The sequence below is a fragment of the Echinops telfairi genome, unplaced genomic scaffold (genome assembly GCF_000313985.2).
Source record: "Echinops telfairi isolate 266 unplaced genomic scaffold, ASM31398v2 ScPeMD7_7427;HRSCAF=8465, whole genome shotgun sequence".
In the NCBI taxonomy this organism is placed as follows: Eukaryota; Metazoa; Chordata; class Mammalia; order Afrosoricida; family Tenrecidae; genus Echinops; species Echinops telfairi.
Window position 1 is genome coordinate 3,255,611 of NW_022111327.1, and position 24,096 is coordinate 3,279,706.

Genomic DNA, 24,096 nt, shown 5'->3' on the forward strand with positions numbered 1-24,096 from the left:
GATGAGGGCAATGAATGTACAAATGTGCTTTACACAATTGATGTATGTATGGATTGTGATAAGAGTCATATGAGCCCCAATAAAATGATCCAAAAAAATGATCATGGCAAAAAAAAAAGAACAGAAAATCTACCTGAAAAATTGTAAGGCAATCAATGTGTGTTGCTTTAAGATACTGAGAGTTTGCGATTAATTTGTCATCAAAGCAACAGAGAAACAAATACAGAGGTCGAATGATCTATTTCCCTCAAAAATGTAAAATAGCACACAGCTCTCTTTTTGGTTTGCTATGAGTACCTTGGCACAGTTTGGGAACCACAGCTCTAGGATGGGGGTCATAAAACTATAGCCAGTGGAATAAATGTGGCAATTAAGATGCCCTTGAAAAATTTCCTTTAAAAAGATAAGTGATTGTGCACAACTCTTAATATGATGGAACCACTGAATTGTACAGTTTGTGAAATACATGTCAATAAAACTGTAAAAAAACATGAATTCTCCATGAATTCTTTTGAAAATGGGGGGAGGGCAACACACAAGACATGCGATTTAGAAAAGGGAGGAAAGAACATTTCTGTGGGCCACACCTGGCCCATTCTCTGATTTGGTAAACAAAAAAATGTTTTAAAGACATGACCATACTCATTCCTTGACATATTAATTATGGCTGCTCTCATATCATAGCAGTTGAGTCATTGTGACCAAGACCGTATGGTTGCTCTGCAAAGATTAAAGTTTTACAATCTGTCGCTTTACTGAAAACATTCGCCAGATGTTGTACTAGGAAATGGCGTTGCTCCTCTGTCCATCTAACTTTATTTCCCTTCACTCTAGTTACCTCACCTTCTCCACACGACTCCCCATATGCTTACTGTTCTGAGCTCCTGCTATCACCTTAGCTTATACTCCAATTCCATCTAAATCTCCTTCATATTTTTTAAGGCACATTGTATTGCCTACTGAAATCCTCCCCTAACTATACTATCAGGGCCATTTTCTGATGCTACACTACTTCGGTTTTGACAGAACCAAGCACTTATTGTTCTCTAAATTGTTTCCAGGAGCCCTGCTGGTATCGTTCTTGGGCTATGTTGGGCTATGATCCACATGGTTGGCAGTTTGAGACTGTCAGCAGCTCCTCAGGAGAAAGGCTGGCCTTTCCACTCCTGTAAACATTTACAGTCCGAGAAACCCATAGGGGGTCACTGTGAGTCACCATTGACTCGATGGCAATGAATTTAGTTTTGTAAATTGTTTCCTGTAAATGAGAATCTGTCATTATAAATGACCATTACATTCCTTAAGGATAGCAACCATATCTTGATTTTCTCAGGAAAACGCCACAAAACCTAACCGCTGTGCTCGACACCAGTTGGGTGGCTCAATTAATATGTGTTGAAAGTATTTCTCCCCTGAAATTCAATCTGAAGTGTTTTCTGTTGGAGCTGAAATCTGATCTCTACAACTGTTCCAAGTGACAGCGTGGATGATGAATTTGCAGACATTTTAAGAGTAGGATGGCTGGGAGCTCTTTAAACATTTATGGTTTTGATGTTTAGAGTGTTCTCAGGATAGGTTTATGAAAGTGACAGCCTTTTCTAATCCAGTATCAAATTCTTTCGTTCTAAAAAATTATTTTGTTGTTATTGAGAAATATACACAGCCAAATAACACAAGTTCTGTGGACACAATTCAGTCACATTGACTACATTCTTCCGGTCGGACCGTCCTCACCTTGTGTTTCTGACTTGTTCTTCCTCCATTACAGAACTCACTGCCCACTAGGGTACCTAATTGATCCTTCCAGTTACTGTGTTTACTTTTATCTCACACAGACACATCTTAAAAGTGTATACTGCTCAAGGCAGACCTTGTTTACTAGTTAAGTGAAATCATTGTTTGATTTTTAAAAAAGACTTCAGAGCAAATTTATGGTTTCCGGCTTCAAGATTATCTGGGGGTTGGGGGTGGTGGTGTGCGACCCTTTTAGGAATTCATCCCATCTCCGTGGCTCCAAAAAGTCTGCAGCCCATGAGAATTAGAAAATTTATAGATCAGGATTGTTTTAGAAAACCTTTGATCAAACTATTCAGTAATGGTAGTCAGGTATCCTCCAGGTCTTCTGATTCCGTGGTAAAGGAAGAAAGTGTTCATCAAGGCAAACAGCCCCATATTCCTTCATCTTCTTCCTTATGACGTGGCTTCCAAAAGTTCTTGGGAAAACAGAATTTCCAAAAATTCCACTTTTCCATGAACTTCATGAAGCCCCCTCACCTTCCTCATTCTCCTTTTACTGTTGCTCCAGGTGAATGAATACCATTCGTGGTGCCTTCAATAACCACTCGCCAGCTTTTCAGACTGGAAAACACTCTACAATGAATCAGGGGGTCGATCAGAAGCACCAAGCATTATTAAGCTAATTAGTGTGCAGTCCACTCTGCTAATTCCTCCCTGGGATCCCCATTTCCAGTCATTTGCCCACTTTGCCTTTTGACCTTGGTTTTTTGGCAAATCCAGCCCTTTTGGTCCCCTATGATTCCTTCGTCTAAGGAGCACATGCTTCACAGGTACTGTGTGTTCATTTTACAGGCCTGGCCATCAATTGATTGAAAGTTGATCCACAGGGGTAGATTCAGCTCTGTGTATGATGGGTTGTCTAAGGGTCTTAAAGAGACCCAGATTCTCTATCAGACAAGTAAGTCTGATGATTTTGGATTAAGTTTTCTTGGTTTTCTACTGAATGTCCTTTCATTTTTTATAAGATAAATGGAGTGGAATAAGAACTCTGTAAATTTATTATCCTCAAAAGACTCCATGTAAGGGACAGCATATTATTTCCGTTTTGAATAGAACTGTGTAGCAGATATTATGGTTCTTAAACTGGGAACCTTTTATGTCTAACTGTATCTCTATGTGGTTATCCAACAAGCACCCATACTCATCATGCACCCTAACTAGCTATTTTAAGCCAAGCAAGTTGGGATACTTCTTAAAGTCTAAAAGGAAGTTTTATTAGAAAGTTTGCTGAAAGGGTGATATAGATGATGTAGAAAGACGTTGTAGCTTTGACATTGTAATGAAACTGTTATCATTTCGAAGTCATCAACTCTTATGGGTCAAATTCAGATCAAAGAACCCCATTATGAGGCAGAGTCATATTTAAAAGAAAGTTTTTGCATAAAATGAGGGCAAACCATAACCATAACCACTGAGTGATCAAGAATCAACTGCCCACAAGTTAACTTGGGGTTCCCATGTAAGCAGTTTGCCTCTTTGAGGAACAATAAACCTACAACTCTTCTGGTTCCAGATAAAACTTAAAGCATGGTTCAAGGAAAATTACACCAAATATATCTTTATTGCTCATGCCTTCTTTCTCCCAAACTCCCAAAAATGCACCTTCCATTTGTTTACAATGTCCTTTCCCCGTTTATACACTTAACAAATGCCTAAGTTTTTCTTAAGTTACAGCTCAAATGTAATCTGTTTTGTGAAACTTTCCCTGACTCCCTTAAGCATACTTACAAGTTCTCCATCTAAACCCCATTAAAACAATTACTTTCTAGGTAGTAGGGCCTTTCATTTGCATATATTCACAGGAGTCAGAGATTCTTAACTTTGTAAATTGGACGGGAGCAGATAGCCTCTTCTTTCTCCTGTGGAGCTCCTGGTGGGTTTGAACCACCAACCTTGGGATTAGCAGTTCACTGATTACCCAACAGCATATAGCGCCAGGGCTCTTCCTTAACGCACCTCTCACTGCCATCAAGTCGATGCCGACTCAAAGCAACCCAAAAGGACAGGGTAGAACTGCCACTGTGAGTTTCTGAGACGGTAACTCTTTATGGGAGTAGAAAACCCCATCTCTCTCCCTCAGAGAGGCTGGTGATTTCCAGCTGCAGCCCTTATGATTGGCAACCCATTTCATAACCACTATGTCATCAGGACTCCTCCTCATGTCCTTCACACAAACAAACAAAAAACCAAACTCCTTACCATTGAGTCCGACTCACAGTGACCCTATAGGACAGTGTAGAACTTCCCCTACAAGTTTCTGAGACTGTAACTCTTTACAGAAGTAGAAGTCCCAGACTTTCTCCTGTGAACAGGCTGGTGGTTTTCAACTGCTGACTTTGCAGTGAGCAGCCCAACATAAAACCACTACGATCCATCACCCCTTCTCTCCCTAGTACCTGGGAAATAGGAGGGATCTCGTGATATTTCATTCAGGAATGAAAGATCTATTCCTCTGGCAAAGTTTTAAACAAACTATTCTTTCCTGGCTTTAACAACTGCTGTCTTTGCCTTCTAAAAATATCCCTGCTGGCTCAGCCTCAATGTCAAACTCCTTTGTAAATTCTCCCCGGTCTCTATTCCCTATTAAACCTAGAGGTTTCCCTGAAAGCACTCACCACTCCAATACGTTCCTCTGAACCTGTTCATTGACTTCAAGAAATGTTTAAATGTAAACTTTAAATTTCTATTTTCCCCCCGCAACATACTGAACACCTGAAGATCCACTCATCACTTTTTAAATTACTATTAAAATCAATTCTGTGACTTTTTGCTTCACTAAAACCATTCTACCAAATGACTCCTATGCTCTTTCCCTTCCATGGTTTCTACAGGTCAGATTGATCTCAACTGTCAAGTATCCAAACCCAAACCAAACTCACTGCCACCAAGTTGACTCCAACTCAGATCAAGCCTATAGGGCAGGGTCAAATTGCCCCTGTGGGTTTCTGAAACTGTGACTCTTTCTGGATTTAGAAAGTCTTGTCTTTCTCCCAAGGAGAAGCTAATGGTTTCAAACCATTGGCCTTCTGGCTAGCAGCCCAATGCATATATCAAGTATCAACAGATGTTAATTTTAAAACAAAATAATTTCCTCCCTAATTTTGGAAAATATATTTGCAAGAATTCTCCGTTAACTTATCTGACTTGTTTTTGAGGTGCGCACCCCACCCCAAAGCCAAAGAATAGATTCCCCTCTGTAGAAATGGTCAGAATCCCATTAGGTTGAGTGACTCACCGATACTCCTTTGTATACTCAAAATCTTGTTTGTTGTAGGCAGGTTTTAAGAAGTTGCACTCTATGACTCCAATGACTCCCACACCTTCTCCATGAGTTGGCTTAGATGGGGGGGGGGGCGGGGAGGAAGCCAAACCAAACATTTTAACACTCATATTGCTGGTGACTACCGGAAGGTATTTCCTTTGATTCCAAATAATAACAGAAAGGTTATAGAACATTCATGGGCAAAGAAGGCCATCAAGATCTAGTGCAACATAGAGAATGTCCTTTAGTTGATTGCCTAGTATTACACTGTACTGGAACCAATTGCAAATGTTAGGGTGGAGATTGTCATTCTATGATTCATGGATCCCTAAGATTCTTCTAGGATTAACTGCCATCTTTGCTTCACCGACATGGTCTTTACTTGCATGGATCTCATTCTCTAGGCTGTCCATAAGACTTCATTGGAATAAGTCTTACACTGCTTTAAAAAAGCACGTTTATACATAAAAAGATTAAGGATGTACTGGATGATCATATCCAATCTATGAAAATAAATAATCCTTTCACAGATGTAGACCACCACACCGATATTTAAAAAGTAAGGTTTGCAGTCATTATGAATGGCAAGTTGATGGAAAAGACCTTTGGATCTCAACTCATTTCTTCTTCTTTAATGGAAGAAAATGAGTCGAAGTACCTACACTGGTTCCTAAATGTAAGTAAAAGCAAGCAAGGTCAAACACTAGCTAAGTTAAGGTCTTATAGAGCTCCAACCTACTGTAACACAGAGCAATTTCTCATCCTTTGTGCTTTCGCACTCTTATCTTTAAAACAAGCATGAATGGGATGTGTATGGAAATCACGATTCTAACTTGTCATTAGGACATTAAAGATGACAGTAACATTGGTACAGTGTTGTTGTTCTTTAAAGTTTCTAAACTATTCCCACCTGACTATCCCAATTAAAACCCACGACCGTTTCAAGTTGGGAGGTAGGCAAAGCAGGTACGATTATTATTGTTGTTTCCATTTTACAGATAAGGAAATTGTGTCTCAGAAAAATTAACACTTTCTCTAGGGTTACACAGCTGGCAAATGAAAGAACTTAGGGCCTTATTGCTGCTACTATGCCTTATTGCTGCCAGCCCCAAAATAGAGAGAAGCGACTTTAAACACCAAGAAACTGATACACAGGGGAAGGTCACTGATGCTGTCATTCCATCTCATATGAACAGCTACCTAGTGAATGCATTCAGGGAATTTCCAGGTTGATTAACACCTATGAAAAATGTGAGGTAAACTAAGCTTTTCTACACAAGATGTCTCACTGGTAACACACAATTCCTGGTTAGATTTAACAACCATCATAAAATGGGAGTAAACACTATTAAGGAGTTGATCTCCCACCCCCCTTTTAAATCATTTTATTGGGGGCTCGTACAGCTCTTAGTACAATCCATACATGCATCCATTGTGTTAAGCACATTTGTACATTTGTTACCATCATCATTCTCAAAACATTTGCTTTCTGCTGATCCCCTTTTAGAATCAGGACACTTTCTCCCTGCTCTCCTGAGCCCTCTAAGGCAAAGAAACATTAACCACTTACCTTCAGCTGGCATCCCACCTTCTCAAATGCCTTAATGAGACGGTTGTGGTGATACATCATTATTCCAAACTGGCCATTATTCTTGCAAGAGAACCCAAAAGTGATTCTCACCTGCTTATTCTGAGAAGAAAATTATTAAGGAGGCAAACACTGGGAGGTTAAGCAGATAAAAATTGACACTCTAGCATAGCAATAGGCATTAAACATCATTGGATGACAATTGGTACAAACCTCTCAGGAGAGCAATTCAAAAATTATAGTATAGCAATAAAATATAAAATAAAAACATGTTTCCTACTTTTGATCAAATAATTCTTTTTTTAGGAATCTAGCCTACAAAAACCATCATGGAAGCTTACAATATTTATGAGCTATAAAGTTTTGTCAGTTATAATCGTAGGTAAATGTAATCTAAATAGTCAACAATAAGTGAATGATTAAATAAACACAGCTATATCTATATACTGGTGTTATTATGCAGATCTTTAAAATGATGCATTTAAAAAAAGTAGTGGGAATGTTAGGAAATGCTCAGAATATACCAACAAACATTGTCTACAAATACATAGATATGAATATATGCATAATAAAGATTGCAAGAAATATACCACATTATCATCAATGAGACATAAATAGTCACAAAACATTCCATAGACCCTTGCTAGGAATTCAATTTACTGTTAGGGCTCACGGGTTTTGTTAAGAACTGTAAATGGTTTAACACAAATCCACACAATTATAAGCAATAAGGTAAGTCTTGCTAATGATACAAAGCACAATCAAAGACCATGGTCCTTAGTCATCCTTCAGGTCTGGAGCTGACCTGACCTCTCTTGTTAGAAGATTCAGCCATTTAAGATCAAAGCACTGCATTTACCCAAGGACAGAGGGCTAGGGAAGGAGGAGGAATGGAAACAGGACACTGTGAGCGGTAGTAGGGCAAGTGATGGCACACTGGCGTGATGGAGACAGCTAAGGCGAAACAAAACGCATATTAAACTGTTGAATGTAAAAATAGTGATCTGTTCTATAAGCCTTCACCTAAATCACAATTATGTTTCTAAAGAAAATAAATGACTGCATGACATAAGGGTATTTAACAAGTCCTACTCAAATTTGAAAAACCAAGAAGCTGATTTTCATGAAAAGCAAATACTAAAATCTTCACGTCCAGATTGAGTTGGGTAATCTACATAAAACCTGTTGAAGAATCATTTTACCCTATAAAATTGATCTTTAATTTTCACTCTCCTAACTTCCATGCATACAAACTTGGACCTGCTGCAACAAAAATCTCACTGTAAGTAAAAGATGAACAAGACCTAGTCAACATTTTGCTTATTTCAATCAATCCATGTAATATATAACAACATTCCATTTCAAACCATTGTGGCTTAGTCTTTATAGCTCTCCCTGAACTCACTGCTATCAAAGTGAATTCCAACTCAGAGAGACCCTATAAGGACAGAGTAGAACTCCCCCTGTGGGCTTCTGAGGCTGTAACTCTTTACTGGAAAAGGAAGCCTATGCTTTCTCCCATGGAAGGGGCTAGTGGTTTCAAACTGCGAACCCTGTGGTTAGCAGCACAAAGCATAGTGCCACTGTGCCATCAGAGATTCCTTCTTTATAGCAGAGATACTCCAATATGACTATCCATTAAAATCAGTTAAGGAGCTTTTTTTAAAAAAACAAAGATTTCTGATTTTAAAAAAATAATTAACTGAACTAGAGTTTCCGAAATCTCCGGAATCTATATTATTTAACAATTTTCTAGGTGCTGTCTGATACGACTGGTGCTTACATGGCATTTAAGAACCACCTCTTTAGAATATAATGGAATTTGTGCTATTATACACCTCTTTGAATTGAGAAAGGAAAGCTTTTTTGGTTTTAAAGCACCAACCAACCTGAAACACTAAAATGAAGAGGTCAGTTTCAAGTAGTTGTAAGGATACTATGAAACTGGGTTTATACAGCTCATGTTCTACACCAGCCAGGGTCTTGGTAATCAGCTGGGTCCTCACCTTCTTTTGACGTAGAAAAACTTTCATTCGTGGCTTCATATATAGAATACCACAAAAAGCCTATGGAACAACGAAGAGTTACTATAAGTTAGTGTCACTTCTACCGACACACCCATAAAGTCATGCCAGCAACTGAGGTCTATTCCTGGGAAAGATATGGCGCTGTTTCTTTGCTATAATAATGCTAACTAACACATTACAGTGCTGCAACCTTTATGAGAGGGCTCAAAAGCTTGTGGGAAATTTTCATTTTCTTTGAATTCCATTTTTTCCATGAACTTTTGGAAGCCCCTTCCTAATAACTAAACTATTTCCATGGAGACAGTGAAAGGAATCCCAACACAATGCTAAAAGGATGTCATCTTTGTTGTTGCCGTTGTTGTTAGGTGACACCGACTTGGCTGTGACCCATAGTGACCCGATGAACAACAGAATGAAACACTGTAAGGTCCTGCCCACAGCCCCTACCCCCACCCCCACCCATCCTCACAATTGTACCGATGCCTGAGCCCACTGATGCAGCCATGGTGTCAATCCATCTCATCAACAGCCTTCCTCTTTTTTGCTGACCCTCCACTTTACCAAACACGATGTCCTTCTCCAGGGACTGGTCTCCCCTGACAACATGTCCAAAGTATGAAAGATGAAGTCTTGCTATCCTTGCTTCTAAGGAGTACTCTGGCTGTACTTCTTCCAACACAGATCAGTTTGTCCTTTTAGCAGTTCACGGTACTTTCACTGTTCTTTTCCAGCAGCACAATTCTAATGCATCTATTCCTCTGTGGTCTTCCTTATTCAATGTCCAATCGTCACATGCAGATAATGGAATGGAGGTTACCATGGCTTGGGTCAGACACACCTTAGTCCTCAAAGTAGCATCCTGGTTCATCAATGCTCTGGAGAGGTCTAATACAGCAAATTTACCGAATGCAATACATCTTTTGATCTCTTGGCTACTGCTTCCATGAGCATTGGTTGTGGATCCAAGAAAGACCAAATCCTTGACAAATAATCTTTCATGTTAGAGGATAGCTTACCTCGCAGCCATTGAGAAAAACAACTTTGACTCACCCGTAAAGAATACTCTGTTTCGGGAATTATCGAGGTACTACCAGTTGTTCTCAGGTCTGTGCCAAAGTCTGATACCAGGATGTCATATTGATCTGTATAAAAGTCCAACTCAGGCTTTCCATCTTTATTTCTGGGTAAAAGAGGCAAGCATCAGTGTAATAAAAACAGGCTGCACGTGACAAAAATACCCTAGGAATCCAAGAGAAATGGGACAATGTGACCCCAAACTTATGTCTCTAACTACCAACACAAAGGAGTTAGCAACCACTTAGCTTGGGGAAGCATATAACACTCACATTTAAGGTTATTTTTGGTCTAAGTCTATGATGCACAAGGGTGGTGCTGCCAAGTTCATAAGGAAAGAAAAGACAGTGTGGGAATAGCTGTAATTTGATAAATCAAATGGATGTCAGCTATCCTTGAAGCAGGATCTTAAAATAGACCCCAGCTTTCTGGGCATTGTTGGGTAAGGCACTCAGCATCACTTTTCCTAACTGAATGAACAGATGAACTACAATCTAGTTCTGTTCATTGTAGTGAAAAATATGAGGACTAATGACATAAAATTTCCCCAGATTTAAGTTTATTCATTAGAAGAGGGGGAAAATATTGTTATAAAACAGTATATAATCTCTAGTCCTCAGAATATCATTTATGATATAAATATAATAGTACTAATGTTCCTTTCCTAAGGACCTTTCTTCTTCCTCTAAATCCTTTTGAGTCACTTAACTTTGGTCTCATCCAAGCCCTAGTCTACAGCACTAACAACTTCCAGGGAACAAAGGCAAAATATATCTCTATTTCTGAGGGGGGGGCAACAAAATGACAGGTTATAGAAAATTATATACATGAAGGAGTCTAAAAAAAATGGATGTGATCTGAGGGGACAGTGCATTTTGGAGTTCATTCCGCCAGGTCAGACTGTTAATCAAGCTCTCTATTTAGAGGTTCTGTAAAAATAGTGTAACAGTGTGTGACAAAAAAGGCCTGATTTGTGGCAGAAAGGGGCCTGGTTTTGCCCCCATAACAGTGCATCTGCTCACACAGCCATCTCAGTGCCCCAGTTATTGACAAAAACCTGCATGCCTCTTTCCCCACGCACCTGACTCACCTGACCTCATTCCGTGGGACTTCATGTTTCCGTGAACGCAGAGGGACATGAAAGGGCAGTGATTTGATGACATAGAAGAGGTGAAGAAAAATAAAGCCAGGGAGGGGCTGTCAGCCATCCATACAGATGAGTTTGAAAAATGTTTCCAAGAATGGAATCGCAGATTTGACAAATGTATAAAGAGTAATGGAGAGTACTTTGAAGGTGATAAAGTTGTTTTGTAAAAAAAAATTTAAAGACATAGCTTTGAAAAAAATCCTTTTTTGGGGGGCGGGCCCTGTGTGTGAGTGTGTATTTATCAGAGCAATGTTGTTAGCTGCCATTGAGTCTATTTTGACTCATAGCAACCCCCTGCAACAGAGCAGAAATGGTCCATAGGGTTTTCTAGGCTTTAATCTTTATGGAAGCAGATGGCACGGGCTTTCCCCCAGGGAGCCATGGGAGGGTTCAATCTACTAACATTTCCATTAACAGCGGAGCACTTTACGTCAGGTCACCCGGGCTACTTATCAAACAATAGTTCCCAATATCTTTTCCTGGAACAATAGCTCTCCAGAGAGAGAGAGAGAGAGAGAGAGAGAGAGAGAGAGAGAGTTGAGGTACAATTCCTCGCCCTCTGAACCTGCTCAAATTCCTATATTTCCTCCTCATACTTTGGGCTTCACGAGCTCAAAGTCGCTGGGTTACAAATTATGGTTCTTTCTTCATGGCGAGGCCAGAGCCACTAATGTAGTATAGGTTGAATAAAGCCCTTGTTGCTGTAATGGTACATTCTAGCTTTTTCAAGGACAACGCTGATGCTCACCTTCTCTGAAGAGTGCTCTCCCTGCCCACAACCTAATCAAGCACAGCAGGGTTGGAGAAAAAAATGTTTTTTAATTGGGGAATGTTGCACACTATGTTGCTTTCTTAAATTATCTCAATCTATATTAGCATATTAACATCTCTGAGAAGCCTTACAGCAAAACAACACGATGAACTTGGTCTTGTGACACCTAAGGCCACAGAAAAAAACAATGTACAAATTAAGGTTGTTAAAAATATGTCTATCACTAAAAAATGCTTTCAGAAAGTGAGCCTTAGAATACAAATGTTATTACTTGGAGTTTCACCAGCAGGACTCAGAAAAATCTAAATTGCCAGTGTGTGAGCCCTTATTACGTTTTCTTCTTTTTAATTGGAAGTATTCTCCATACAAACTTGCAGGGTCCTCAAAGTTTTACCCAGCTTAGAAAGGAAACTAAATTCTTGAACCAAGGAGAAACAAAAGACTTTATCGGGTACTCTTTTTATTAAATATACCAGTACCACTTCTATTCCATGCTAAAAGTTTTTAGGGTTTAGTGACCCCTCTTAACATTATTCCTTTTGACATGGCAATATTAAATAAATAACCTGTCCTAGAATATTGCTAGAATGTGTGTAGCTCTGAAGATATGACCACGTCAAGATCATTATACTTTAAACTTGTCTGAATATGAACTAAATAATTATAAAAGAGTCGGAAGACCTTGGAATAATGTTGAAATGCCTTTGACTACTTGTGGCAAAAGGTTCCAGGTTGGCATGCAACCCTCTTCCCCAGCCCTTGGCCCCTTTAGTAAGTTCCCCATTTTATCAACAAGAATCACTAACACAAAGAAAACTGGTTTTGGCAAAAAGATACACAAAATGAGCTACAATACAGTATGTATCCAAGTTGATCTACTCTGCTCTGTGCGAGGGAGAGGATGTTTGCTGATTACCATCGACCACTCTGGGAATACTGTACCTGCGGATGTTCCAAATGAGAATGCGAGTGCCTTTTTTGCCTGGGATGGTGTCAAACTGGGACAGAAGTTCAATTTCACTGTTGAAAACGGAATAGTTCAAGATGGCTTCTAGGCTGGGCAAGGAATCCTCAGTGACAATCATTTTTTGTAGAAGCAAAGGGAGTCAAGGAAAAATTCACTGCTTTAGTGGATGCTACCGAAACAAAAAGGGTTTTGGGTTGTGTGCTTATGGGGGGGGGGAATTACAACATTAAGCAGGGTGTTAGTGATATAGAAGAAAGTGGGGGCTATGGGAAGAGGCTATGAAGCTCGACAATAAAAGTAGTTATCCCTGCCTAATAGAGCCTAAAAGATATAGTGTAAACCAAAGGTGGCCCCTTATTTGAGGAATACTTTGACACTCTGGAGGCAATGAGTTCAAAACTCACTGCTTTGCTGCTGGGGTCAAGATGACCTGGCGTTTAACAGAAAACAGGTGTATCGAGAAATGATGGTGGATAGAATTTTTTTCTAGGAGCATTAATACAAATGTAGCTAACCTTAGGGAAAAACATCAGAGAGGGGCAGGGACCTTTATCATGATAAGAAGTAGAGGAGGGAGATATATTCCGTGGCAATAAAATTCAAATAGCAAAGAAACGAAACAAAAACATGTCTAAGTCTCTAGCCACTTACTTAAAAATGTTTACTATAGGGAAATTCCAGTTACATATTCACATACTTGCAGTATGTTAATAATATCCCTTTTGAGGTGACATTGTTTAAAAATAATTTTATTGTGGTAAATGACATGTAACAATTTTTTTATATGGTCATTTTAACCATTTGGAAATGTACAATGAAGTGTCATTAGTTGCACTCCGCATCATGACTAAAGAGGGCTTTTGATAGCTTAATTGTACCCAAAGAGATCTGAATAGACTAAATTTTGATCAGCATTCCCCATTTCCAAAAAGGATATTTGTCAGCTGGCTGAATGGAACAATTGGTACAATAACTGCCTGGGCCTGGACACATTCCAGATAGGTCTGGGACAGGAGCCCAACAGTGAGAGTACCCCCATTCTTGGTGAAGATAAGAGCATCTTTTCCTAGCCGCATGGAGCCTGCCTTGAAACCATTACCAAAGACCCCAATCGGACACTGGCTCCTCCTCATTACTTTATCTGTAAAGCCAAAGCTGTAAGTACACAAGAAAAAAGAAGTCAGACAAATGCAAAGCACCCTAACATCGGTAGAATGTGTGGATAACAAATGAAGAACGCTTAGAAAAGCCCCTACCTTTTTTTTATTCCTTTTGGCATTATTAAAAACACAGGAAATTACTATAGGGTAATGGGACTGAGTTTTTTGTGTGATTTGTGTGTATACAAACAGTCCCCATACAGTAGACAATAGGTTCCCACATTTATGACCTACCTCCACCTTTTCAGAGAAAAAGATTACTCAGTTCACCGCTGGCAGTGAAAACTTTTGCACTATAGCCCCTAATCCAGGATCAAATGGAAGTATTTGCTTTTCCAGCCACCTTGGATCATTCCAGCATCCCCAGGCGGTGGTATTGCCCACTCTGAGAAACACTGCATGTGACAATAAAGAATGCCCCTTAACCCACACTGAACAGACATAAGCTGGAGAAGGCCAGGGAAAGCTGCCTTTCTTGTCAAATAGCTTTGATGGCTAGAAAGAAAGTTGGAGGGAATCAAAAAGGTGGTTATCTCCGAGTATATCCAAAGTGGCTAACAGTGATATTGGTCCGAAGGACGAGTCAAGGCATCTTCGACCCTGGCAATGTCACCCTCTAGGAATCTGAAAGCCAGAGATAATATTTCTTGACAATTTCAACTCTCCAACCAAAGGATAACCCTTCCCGTTCTTACTTACCCTTTGCTCCATCTGCAGGGACAGTTCATTGGAATGTGGCCAAGGGATAAAAATAGGTAGTTCTGCCTTGAATATCAGCAAACAGCTGCAGCATAAAGTCTCTCTTGTTCTATTAAGAACCTTTCACTGAGTCACCTCAACAAGTCTCTGTAGCCCCTAATGATCAGCTTAATCTGGAAACCAGATTTACCACCCCTCCCTTTCTTATAACCTCCATCCAGACACACCCCAAAATAACGGAACCAAAGAAACAAAAATGTATGAAATATGAAAAACGGTGATTTAGCTTTCTCATAATTCTCTTTCCACCACAAGTGAAATTAATTTTAAGATTGTTTTCATCCACATTGACTAATTTTATTATGTTTTACACTACCATCCAGTCAATAAATATTGACTAAGTGACGTGCCCTGCACTGTTAAGTATAACAGACACAAATGTTAATCAGAGAGACAGTGTCAGGGGAAAGTTCATGCATGCATGCAGATTCTCCAATATCAATAGGACTCTCTATATGCCACAGCTCAGCAGCTTGGCCTTGCCGTTTACCTTTGGGAGCAGAGAGGGTTGGCTTTCCCTAGCTGAAGGCTGTGGTTTTGTGTTTACTCCTTAAGAAAGCAAGCTAACTTTCAATTTTCTACCTCAAAGTGGTTTACAATGATGCCATTATGTCATTCTACAGTGGACACTTTGGATGTGCTTTGTGTGACCTACACATAAACCTAACCACAGAGAAGGGTAACTGGTAGGGCAGTGGTTCCTTTGGGAAAAACAAACAAACAAACAAGAGAGCATTACATTTCTGCAGTCTATGGACCCTGGTCTTCCAGGAACAAACTTATAGAAGTAAGATTTAGGCATTCCTTAATTTCTAGAGCCCTGGAGGCCCTATGAGCTAAGCACAGGGCTGCTAACTGCTCCATGGGTGCAAGATGAGGCTTCCCACTCTTGAAGATTTACAGTCTCAATAACTCAAAGGAGCAGCTCTACTCTGTCCTTTAGGGTTGCTTTGAGTTAGAATTGACTCCAGGGCAGTGGGTTTCAGGGCTTTTGTGGTACAAATGGCTAGACAGAAAATATGGAGCTGTTATCACAAGGATCAAATTATATACTCTAGGGAAGCTACACAAGAGTAACTCAAACAGTATTCCCCCAAATCACGAAACTTCTCTTAAACAAAAATATCACACTGTGAAGCTATTGTTTCTCAGCATAGCCTCCATCTAGGTCTATGCACTTCTGAAGGCAGGGTTTCCATCTTTCCAACTTTCCCCTGAAGGATTCTGTGCTCTGTGGACTTACACATCATACGGGTAGCCTTGGCATTCTCAAGGGAAATCAAATGATGCTCTTTTCCAATGTTCTTTTAGCTTTGGGAACAGAAAGAAGTCAGAAGGGGCAAGATCAGGACTGTAGGGGGAACAAAGGTAGTTTCCCAACAATATTCCTGTAGCCTTTGCTAGCGACCTTCACAGAATATGCAAGTGCATGGTCCCACTGGGAAAAATTCATGTATGAAATGTTTCTGGCCTTGCTCTCACTAAGGTCATTTTCAGCTTTCTTAAAACTTCTTGATAAGACCCCATGATCCCCAGGTGTCCTTTGATAAAATTATCAAAACGATTCTTTGAAATTCCAAACAGTTGCCATAACCTTCCCAGCTGACCTCTCTGCCTTGAATTTTAACTGGCCTAGCAGAGGCTCTAGGAAGCCAATGGTTTTGTCCCTAAGGAGACGATGACAACTCATCTACTGATTGCAGAGACATGCTTAATGTCTTGTTTGGAATAAACCCAAATGTGTGTGAACTGGAAGCCTAGTAACAATATGTCTTGACTTTCCTTCATATTACAAAGTAATATTTAATTTTGATTTTCAACTAATTCTAGAAGCCACTCTGAGAATGGTCATGAGCTGTCCTCTACTCTTACTTCTGATTTAAAAATCAGGGCCTCTGCACAAAATAATTTGGATTTATGAATTTGTATTTTGTACCATCATTTGATACAATGTTTGTTTTAAAAGCACTGCCATCCAGTAGATTCCAACTCATAGTGATCTTATAGGTAAGATGATTTATGAGCACTGGCAATTGCTACTAATCAAATAACTATCTATAATAAAAGTTCTTCTCTTTCAATATCTGAGGTTGTTAGTTTATTGTGCCAACCTGGCCAATAAACCCATGTGGGGTTAATTGAAGTGCAGAGAGATAAATGGCTTGGTGAGCTTCGCCTTTCTAGTTCTTGGGTCTCTTGCTTTGTGATGGTCAGACCAGGGTGCAGTTACCTTAGCCAGTTCCCTGCTTCAGCTGGCAAGGCTCACTTCCTGCAAGACATCCCCAAGGAGAAGCCCCATGTACCTACCCCAATGCAACCCCGGGTGCTGGAGCAGCCACGTGGAGACCCCTGCCAGTGCTGAGATGATTACCCTCTCTTTCACTGATTCTGCTTTCCTCCTGCAGCCGGCATCATTGTGTGTGCTTTGTGAGATGGAGGAGGACTTTGTGGATTGGTGTTGGACATATGGGTTAATGTTGGACTTGTGGGCTTGGGCAGCACTGGGTAGGGATGTTTTCTTGATGTGCACTTACCCTTTATATAAAACTCTCTCTTATACTTATGAGTTTCTGTGGATTTGTTTCTCTAATGTACCCAGACTAACACAATATCTATTTTGAGGAATAAGTTTTATAGGTTGGTATTGCTCAAAAATTTTCCACAGGGATTTCTTGCCTTAGACTAGTAGTTTCTTTCGTCTATATCAGTCCTATTTGATCAACCCTCTGAAGACACAACATTGTTTGTACAAGGGGCTTGGAGATCTGTTCTTTGGGTGGAATCCAAAAATAAAGCAGCTTATTCCCATGTACTTTAAAATGTCAAGAATCTAGACTGTAGGGGGGTAAATTTCAGTTGGGACACTGCCCAAGAAAACACATTAGCATGCGCCAGGAACTGATAAGATCAGAACTGTTGTTTCCTTGAATTATTGGTGACATACTACGAAATATAAGAGAATCATAGATTGCTGAGCACCTTGTTATCCTCTGAATTTGGGGGGAAATGAAATAAAACTACTAAACACAGGTAAAATACTTGCAATCTATGGGATCTATAGTTGTTTTAAATCCTTGACTTTGAAAGAGATTTCCATCTTGCTTCAAAAGGCAGATGAATATAAAAAGTAGCTGATTCACAAACTATTTCCATAAACTAAAGGACCTTAAATGAATTTAATAAGAGGCTTATCCTTTCATTTTCATTTGAATTTCAAAGAAATTTTGTATCTGTGGGAGACACTGTGCTGCAGTTATATAGCTATTTTATTAGTCTGAAATTAGGAAGAGTATTATAAAGAGTTGAAAATGTGGTTATGATTGCAATGTGCTAGCTATATAGCTCAAATAGTATTTCTATGCGCTAGAGAGTTTTGTGCGGAACAAGTCTGGGCTTTCTCCTCCCATAAACAATTATAGTCTCAGAAACCCACAAGGGGTCACTATGAGTCAGTATTGATCCAGTGGCAGGGAGAAGAGCTTTGTACTATTATTTTCTCCCCCCAAAGTCACAGGTTCCCCCCCAAAAAAATAGCCATCATAACAATAATGAACGAATGAATCTGGAACCCAAAGAGTTCGTTATTATTTTGAAACCATCCTCCTTCTTAATCCTATCTTACAACGATAACTAATTTTCACAAATGTTAATCCCACAGTCAAAATCAAAAGCAACCAGATTTGTTTGGTCTACAATCTGACCCCATGTCACTGGAATAAGGTGTGATAGGGGGTAAGAAGTCATTAAGAATATATGCAATACTGGGGGGGGAACACCTAGCACATACAGAAGTGGGCATATAAATATTTTTATTTCATTCTATCTAAAGATGTATTTTAATATCTTAATCTTTTCTTTTTTTGCTGAAAATATACACAACAAAACAAACAAGTATTCAACCAGTTTTACATTATGTACGTCAAAGACAAAGGTTACCAGTTTCACTATCTCGACCCATATTGTTTTACCACCATTAATTTAGATCCTCTGCCTCTTAAAAGTTCTCATCTGTGCTTTAGAGTCACTGTGATAAATTTAGTTTTAAAATGACTTTATTCCAGTTCAAGGTTCGAAAATATTTCCAGGCAATAAATCCAAGGGTTCCCCTGGTCTCAATGGTTTCCATGGTAATTGGAACCTCTGTTCCACATTTTTCCTCCTTTTGATTAGGATCCATCTGCATTTAAGAATGGCAGGTCTTTGATCAAAACATTTAATAATGGCAACCAGAAAAGGCATTTGATGAAATTCAACATCCATTCCTAATAAAAAACGCTCAACAAAATAGGTATAGAAGGGAAATGTCTCAACCTAATAAAAACCAATAGACTGCATCTCATTGAATGGAGAAATTGAAATCATTTCTTCTTCGAAAACAACTAGGCAAAGTTGTCTTTTATCACTACTTTAATTTAACACAGGAATGGAAAATTTAGCTACAGCTGTAAGACATTAAAAAAGAAATTAAAGGTATCCACAAAGGCCCCCAAAAATAAAAGTTTCTTCATTTGCAGATGACATAATCCTATCTATAGAAAGCACCAATGATTCAATTAAACAATTGCTCAAACTAATTAAAAATTTTGGCAGCATAGCAGGCCGTAAGATCAACATAGAGAAATCAGTTGGATTTTTGGATGATGATACTGAAAAATCTATCAAATGAACAATACCATTTACAATAACTACACAAAAGAGAAAAAAAAATTTGGAATAAATCTCACCAGAGAAACAAAATACAAAGAAAACCATAGGAAACTTACATAAATGGAACAAGTTACCATGTTCCTGGAGAGTCAGACTAAATATTATAAAAATATCAGTATTATCAAAATTACTTTACAAATTCAGTGCAATCAGACTCAAATCCCACCATAATGTTTCAAAGAAATAGAACAACTCATTGCCAACTTTATATGGAAAGAAAAGCAACTTAGGATAAATAAAACACTATTAAAAATAATAAACAAAGTAGGCGGCCTTTCACTCCCAGACCTTAAAGACCTACTAAATAGCCATGGTAATCAAAACAGCCTGGTACTGAGACAATGATAGATTAGAATCAAAATTGGAATTGAAACCCAGAACTACAACCAAATACCTATAGACACCTGATTTTTGATAACAAACTAAAAAACACATTAAATTAGCCAGAGACAGGCTTTTCAACAAAGTGTACTAAAAAAACTGAATCTTCACTTGCCCAAGAATGAAACAAGAGCCATACCACATGCTGTGTAGGAAAACAAACTCCAAATGGATCTAAGTCCTAAATACACCTCAGTCAATTATTAAGATCATCAAGGAAAAATAGGAATAAACATACACACTACTGAACATAATGAAAAATGTCCACACCATAGAAGGCAAAATAAAGGACTGGGACTTACTAAAAATATGTTATTTATGCACATCAAAAAACTCCATCAAAAGAGTCAACAGAGAATGGGAAAAATATTTAGTAATAATACATCAGATAAAGGGCAAATCTAAAATAGAAAACTGCTATATTTTAAGAAGAAAGATACCAATAATCCAATCAATAAAATGGGCACAAGACGTGAATAAACAATTTTCCAAAAATGACATCTAGGCAGCCAACAACCACATGAAATAAGAGAAATACAGATTAAAATAATGAGATATCACCTCAGACTGACACATTTGGCAAAATTCAATAAAACGGACTATAACAAATGCTGGAGAAGATGTGGTGAGATAGGAACACTTTTACATTGCTGGTGGATCTGTAGTACAATCATGATGGAAACCAGGATAACACTTCTGTAAATAAATGCAAACCCAATCTCTCTACTGGGTATATTACTCTAAATAAATTAAGAGTAAAACACAAACAGACATATGTACACCTATGTTTATTGCAGCAATTTCCACAATAGCAAAAACATGGAAACCGCCCCAAACCCCAACTACAGAGCAGTGGATAAACAAACTCTGGTATATGGAACTTTATTCTATAAAAAACAGTGACAATTCTCTTAAACACTACAAGACACGGACCAAACTAGAAAACATCATGCTTAGATAACTCTTGCAAACTGTTGGCAAATCTTACAAAGTATTTAATGTCATTGCTGTAAGGAAAAACAATGACAAAGAAATATGGTTTATACATCAATAGGTGAAATTTTGATGACTATGTGGAGGCCAAGGACATTGGGGTGGGGATAAGGTGAGCGGGACTGAGGAAAGGGGAGAAGTAGAGGGTTTAACAAGGAAAAAAAATTTAAATGAGATCAAATTAAAAATGTAAACCCTCCAGATTACTTACCCCTCAGATCTGAAAGGCTAAAACAAGAGGAAAAGGAAAACTTAAGTGGGCATACAAGTTCGTTTTGAACATATGGAAAGAGAGAGAAGAGAGAGAATTTCCCACCTTTTCAGTTCTACTTTAAAACCTTCATAGATCATGTGAGTGAATGTTTTCTACTTATCTTTTGTAGGGCTTAATTATACTCAGGTGCTAACCTTTAGGGCTGTAATCCACAAATCATTCCAACTCTAAGACTTCTGATGCAAGAATGAGTTTAGGCTATTATAGGGAGCCCTGGTGGCATAGTGGGTTACACATTGGGTGGCTAGCTGTAAAGTCGAGGCTTTCTACTACCACAAAGAGTTCAAGTCTCAGAAACTCACAGGGGCAGCTCTAACTTGACTCTCTGGAGATATATTTATTAAGCCATTCTAAATCTCAGACCAATAAAAGCCTTCTGTTCTCATATTGACTCTTCTCACTGCCTGAACTCTCAGTCCCTTGCTCCTTGCTCCAGCTAAAGTTGACTCACCCTTAGATATCAGTTAAATATCACTTCATCTGGGTGGCATGTCCTGACTTCCAAACCAGATCAGGGCCCCTACTGACTGATCCCATTCATTGCATCCCATATCTTCCTACCATTGTCCTCACTACTATCCTGCTTACCGCCTAATTATCTGAATTTCCAGATAGGCCTTAAGAAAGCCAGAACTCTGCTTCATAACCAGTGCATGAGCACAACATTGATGCTCAGAAAATGTTTCTTGCATCAATAAAAGGGAGGTAAAATGTTCAAGAAAATCATTAAACATGAAATAGAGTTCATAAAGTCAAGCTAAGAGAAAGAGGTTAAAGGTGTTTTGTACCTGAGCATCCGGTGTAGTTTATGGGGTGTCATTCCGCATCCGTCATCAGTAAAGGTCAAACAAGATTTACCCTTGATCTCTTCAACATCTATAAAGACTGTTCTAGCGGATACATCTGGATCTACAGCGTTATCTGCAAAAGGGAGAAATCTGTGATATTAGCCATCTTTTTTGAAGATAGGTCTGCCTGACTATCCAAATGTATGAGACCTCTGAGACCTTTCATAGGCCGAAATGCCGTAAAGTAAAAAAGCAACTACCATTAATTTATATAGGAAATATCTCTGAGGGCTCAAACCTGAGGAGAAACCTAGCAAATCATCCCAAACAACTCAAGAGACCTAAAATAACACTGGAGTAGTGTTCACAGCCAAGTGCGACGGTGTAGTTAGTTCCTAGGGAAGGGGCTGATCCAGGCTGCTCTTGCTGCTCACTAGGCATGTTGCCTCGTGTGTGTGTGTGTGTGTGTGTGTGTGTGTGTGTGTGTGTAAAAGCATATATCCTCTTCAGATTTCTTTCAGTGAGCAAAAGCAGGTAGCAATGCAGGTCTTTTGTAAAAGTGAAGCAGCTAAAGCGAACTTTCCAGTAATGGGGCAGAAACCTCTATTCTATCAAAATCTCAAGAGGTGTAAATCATCCTTTATTCTTCTCACAGGGATGCTCCCGAACTTGGGCCGAGACCATGAATGGTAGTGCCCTTCTGGGTTATAGAGAATAACACACATGGCAGCAGATGGAATTATGAAGTCAATTTTTCGATTGCATGTAATGGCTGATCTCCAACCAGCCTTTGCTCCCCTTAAACTACAGGGACTGTGGGGAAAGTAACTACTCCTGGGTATCAAACATTTTGCTTCTTTTTCTCATTGTCTTTTAGCCACTTTATGCTCATGCACACATACGGTAAAAGGAGGCTTAAGTGAGAAAAGCAGAATGCACAAGTATGCTACACATCGATGAGTATTGCACATAGAACAGTTTATTTGTGATTATTTTATTTTCTACTCTTAAGACATCACCTCCTAGACAAGAATGCCGACAGTATTACCACTCCTCCTTTATAGTCCAATAGGCACTTCACTGAAAGAGGAGGAGGAGGTTAAAATAAAAGTGTTCCAAGGCCTGCATAGAAGGCAGTGAATGCCAGTGAAGGGAAGTTAGAGAGTAGCAACTCTGGTTAAGTGCTTTGTACTTAATCTTAAAGGGGAGGCTGACCATCTCTGCTATGAAATGGAGAGCAAAGCGTTAAAAGTAGAGAAATAATGTGGAATCTTTCATGATTCCTCGAGTCAGATCTTCACAATGTGTTCATTATTCAAGACTCCCAGGATATATCAAGCATAGCCATATTCTAACAAATCACCATGGCCCAAACCGAAGACGTGCTGAGTAGTCACATCTTTGTGCCGTGGGTATGGCTGAGCAGCCCAAATACATGGACCTATTGCAGCGGTTCTCAACCTGGGGGTCATGACCCCTCTGGGGGTCAATTGACCCTTTCCCAGGGGTTGCCTGATTCATAACAGCAGCAAAATGACAGTGATGAAGTAGCAACGAAAATAATTTTATGGTTGGGGAGTCACCACAACATGAGGAACGGTATTAAAGGGTTGTGGCATTAGGAAGGTTGAGAACCACTGCGTATTGGATAGGTTCCTTCCGCCCTCTTCTTTCCACTAACCCTTTAATCAAGAGAGAGATTTTTCCCATCTTCCTCCTTCCTGTTCCCTGACATCCTACACTGCTGCACTGAGAACGTGTGTTTGAGTTGGGCGAGCAGGCGGGGTGCTGGTTGAATCCTCATTCCACTACCACTCTTCTAATAGTGGCATTTCTCCATTGGGAACATCCCTTACAATCAAGAGAAATGTCACACATAGTCAAACCATTCATTTTTTTAACCAGTACAATTACCAGTATCAAGGACACTTGGAGGTTGTCACAGATTCATTTCAAGAGCTTCCATGGTGTCTCCAGAGCCCCTGATGGGACCGAAACCACACAACTGTAGCTTGGAAAAGTCTTTTGACAGCCACAGAGCATGGCTAATAACCCCTGAAGGGAGGTAAGGGGTCTGATACAGTCGACCTTTTAAGGCCATGTGGCCTGTTTAACTGCAAGACAAATGACCAACTTTGGGCAGGAATTATAAGTGGCCTTATCAGAAAAAGTTTTTTGGTCTTTTCTTTACTTTGGGAAAGGTACCAGTTGTTTGTTGGTGTTTTTTTTTCTTCTTCTTCTACTTGTACTAGAGCTGTCAGGAAGATTTAGCGTTGTGATGCTGCCTCCATTGATTGGAGAAACTTGGCAAGTGGGCTCCGGGTTTGGGTTGGGGTTTATCACTCACTCCTGCTGGCAGGCATCCTCTGCTAAGGAGATTGACCCCTTTAGCTCGTCAAA

At 39.4% G+C, this 24,096-nt stretch overlaps 1 protein-coding gene across 1 annotated transcript in view; it reads right to left on the reverse strand.

Moving 5' to 3' along the window:
* MORC4 (MORC family CW-type zinc finger 4) overlaps positions 1–24,096 on the reverse strand; it is a 52,438-nt gene that overhangs the window by 23,120 nt on the left and 5,222 nt on the right. The window contains exons 3-9 of the mRNA XM_004710029.2: positions 21,697–21,829; positions 13,572–13,789; positions 12,610–12,757; positions 9,725–9,854; positions 8,585–8,713; positions 6,630–6,749; positions 5,033–5,133 (exon numbers count right to left, since the gene is read on the reverse strand). Coding sequence (XP_004710086.1) covers positions 5,033–5,133; positions 6,630–6,749; positions 8,585–8,713; positions 9,725–9,854; positions 12,610–12,757; positions 13,572–13,789; positions 21,697–21,829 — 979 coding nt within the window. The remainder of the gene's footprint in view (positions 1–5,032; positions 5,134–6,629; positions 6,750–8,584; positions 8,714–9,724; positions 9,855–12,609; positions 12,758–13,571; positions 13,790–21,696; positions 21,830–24,096) is intronic.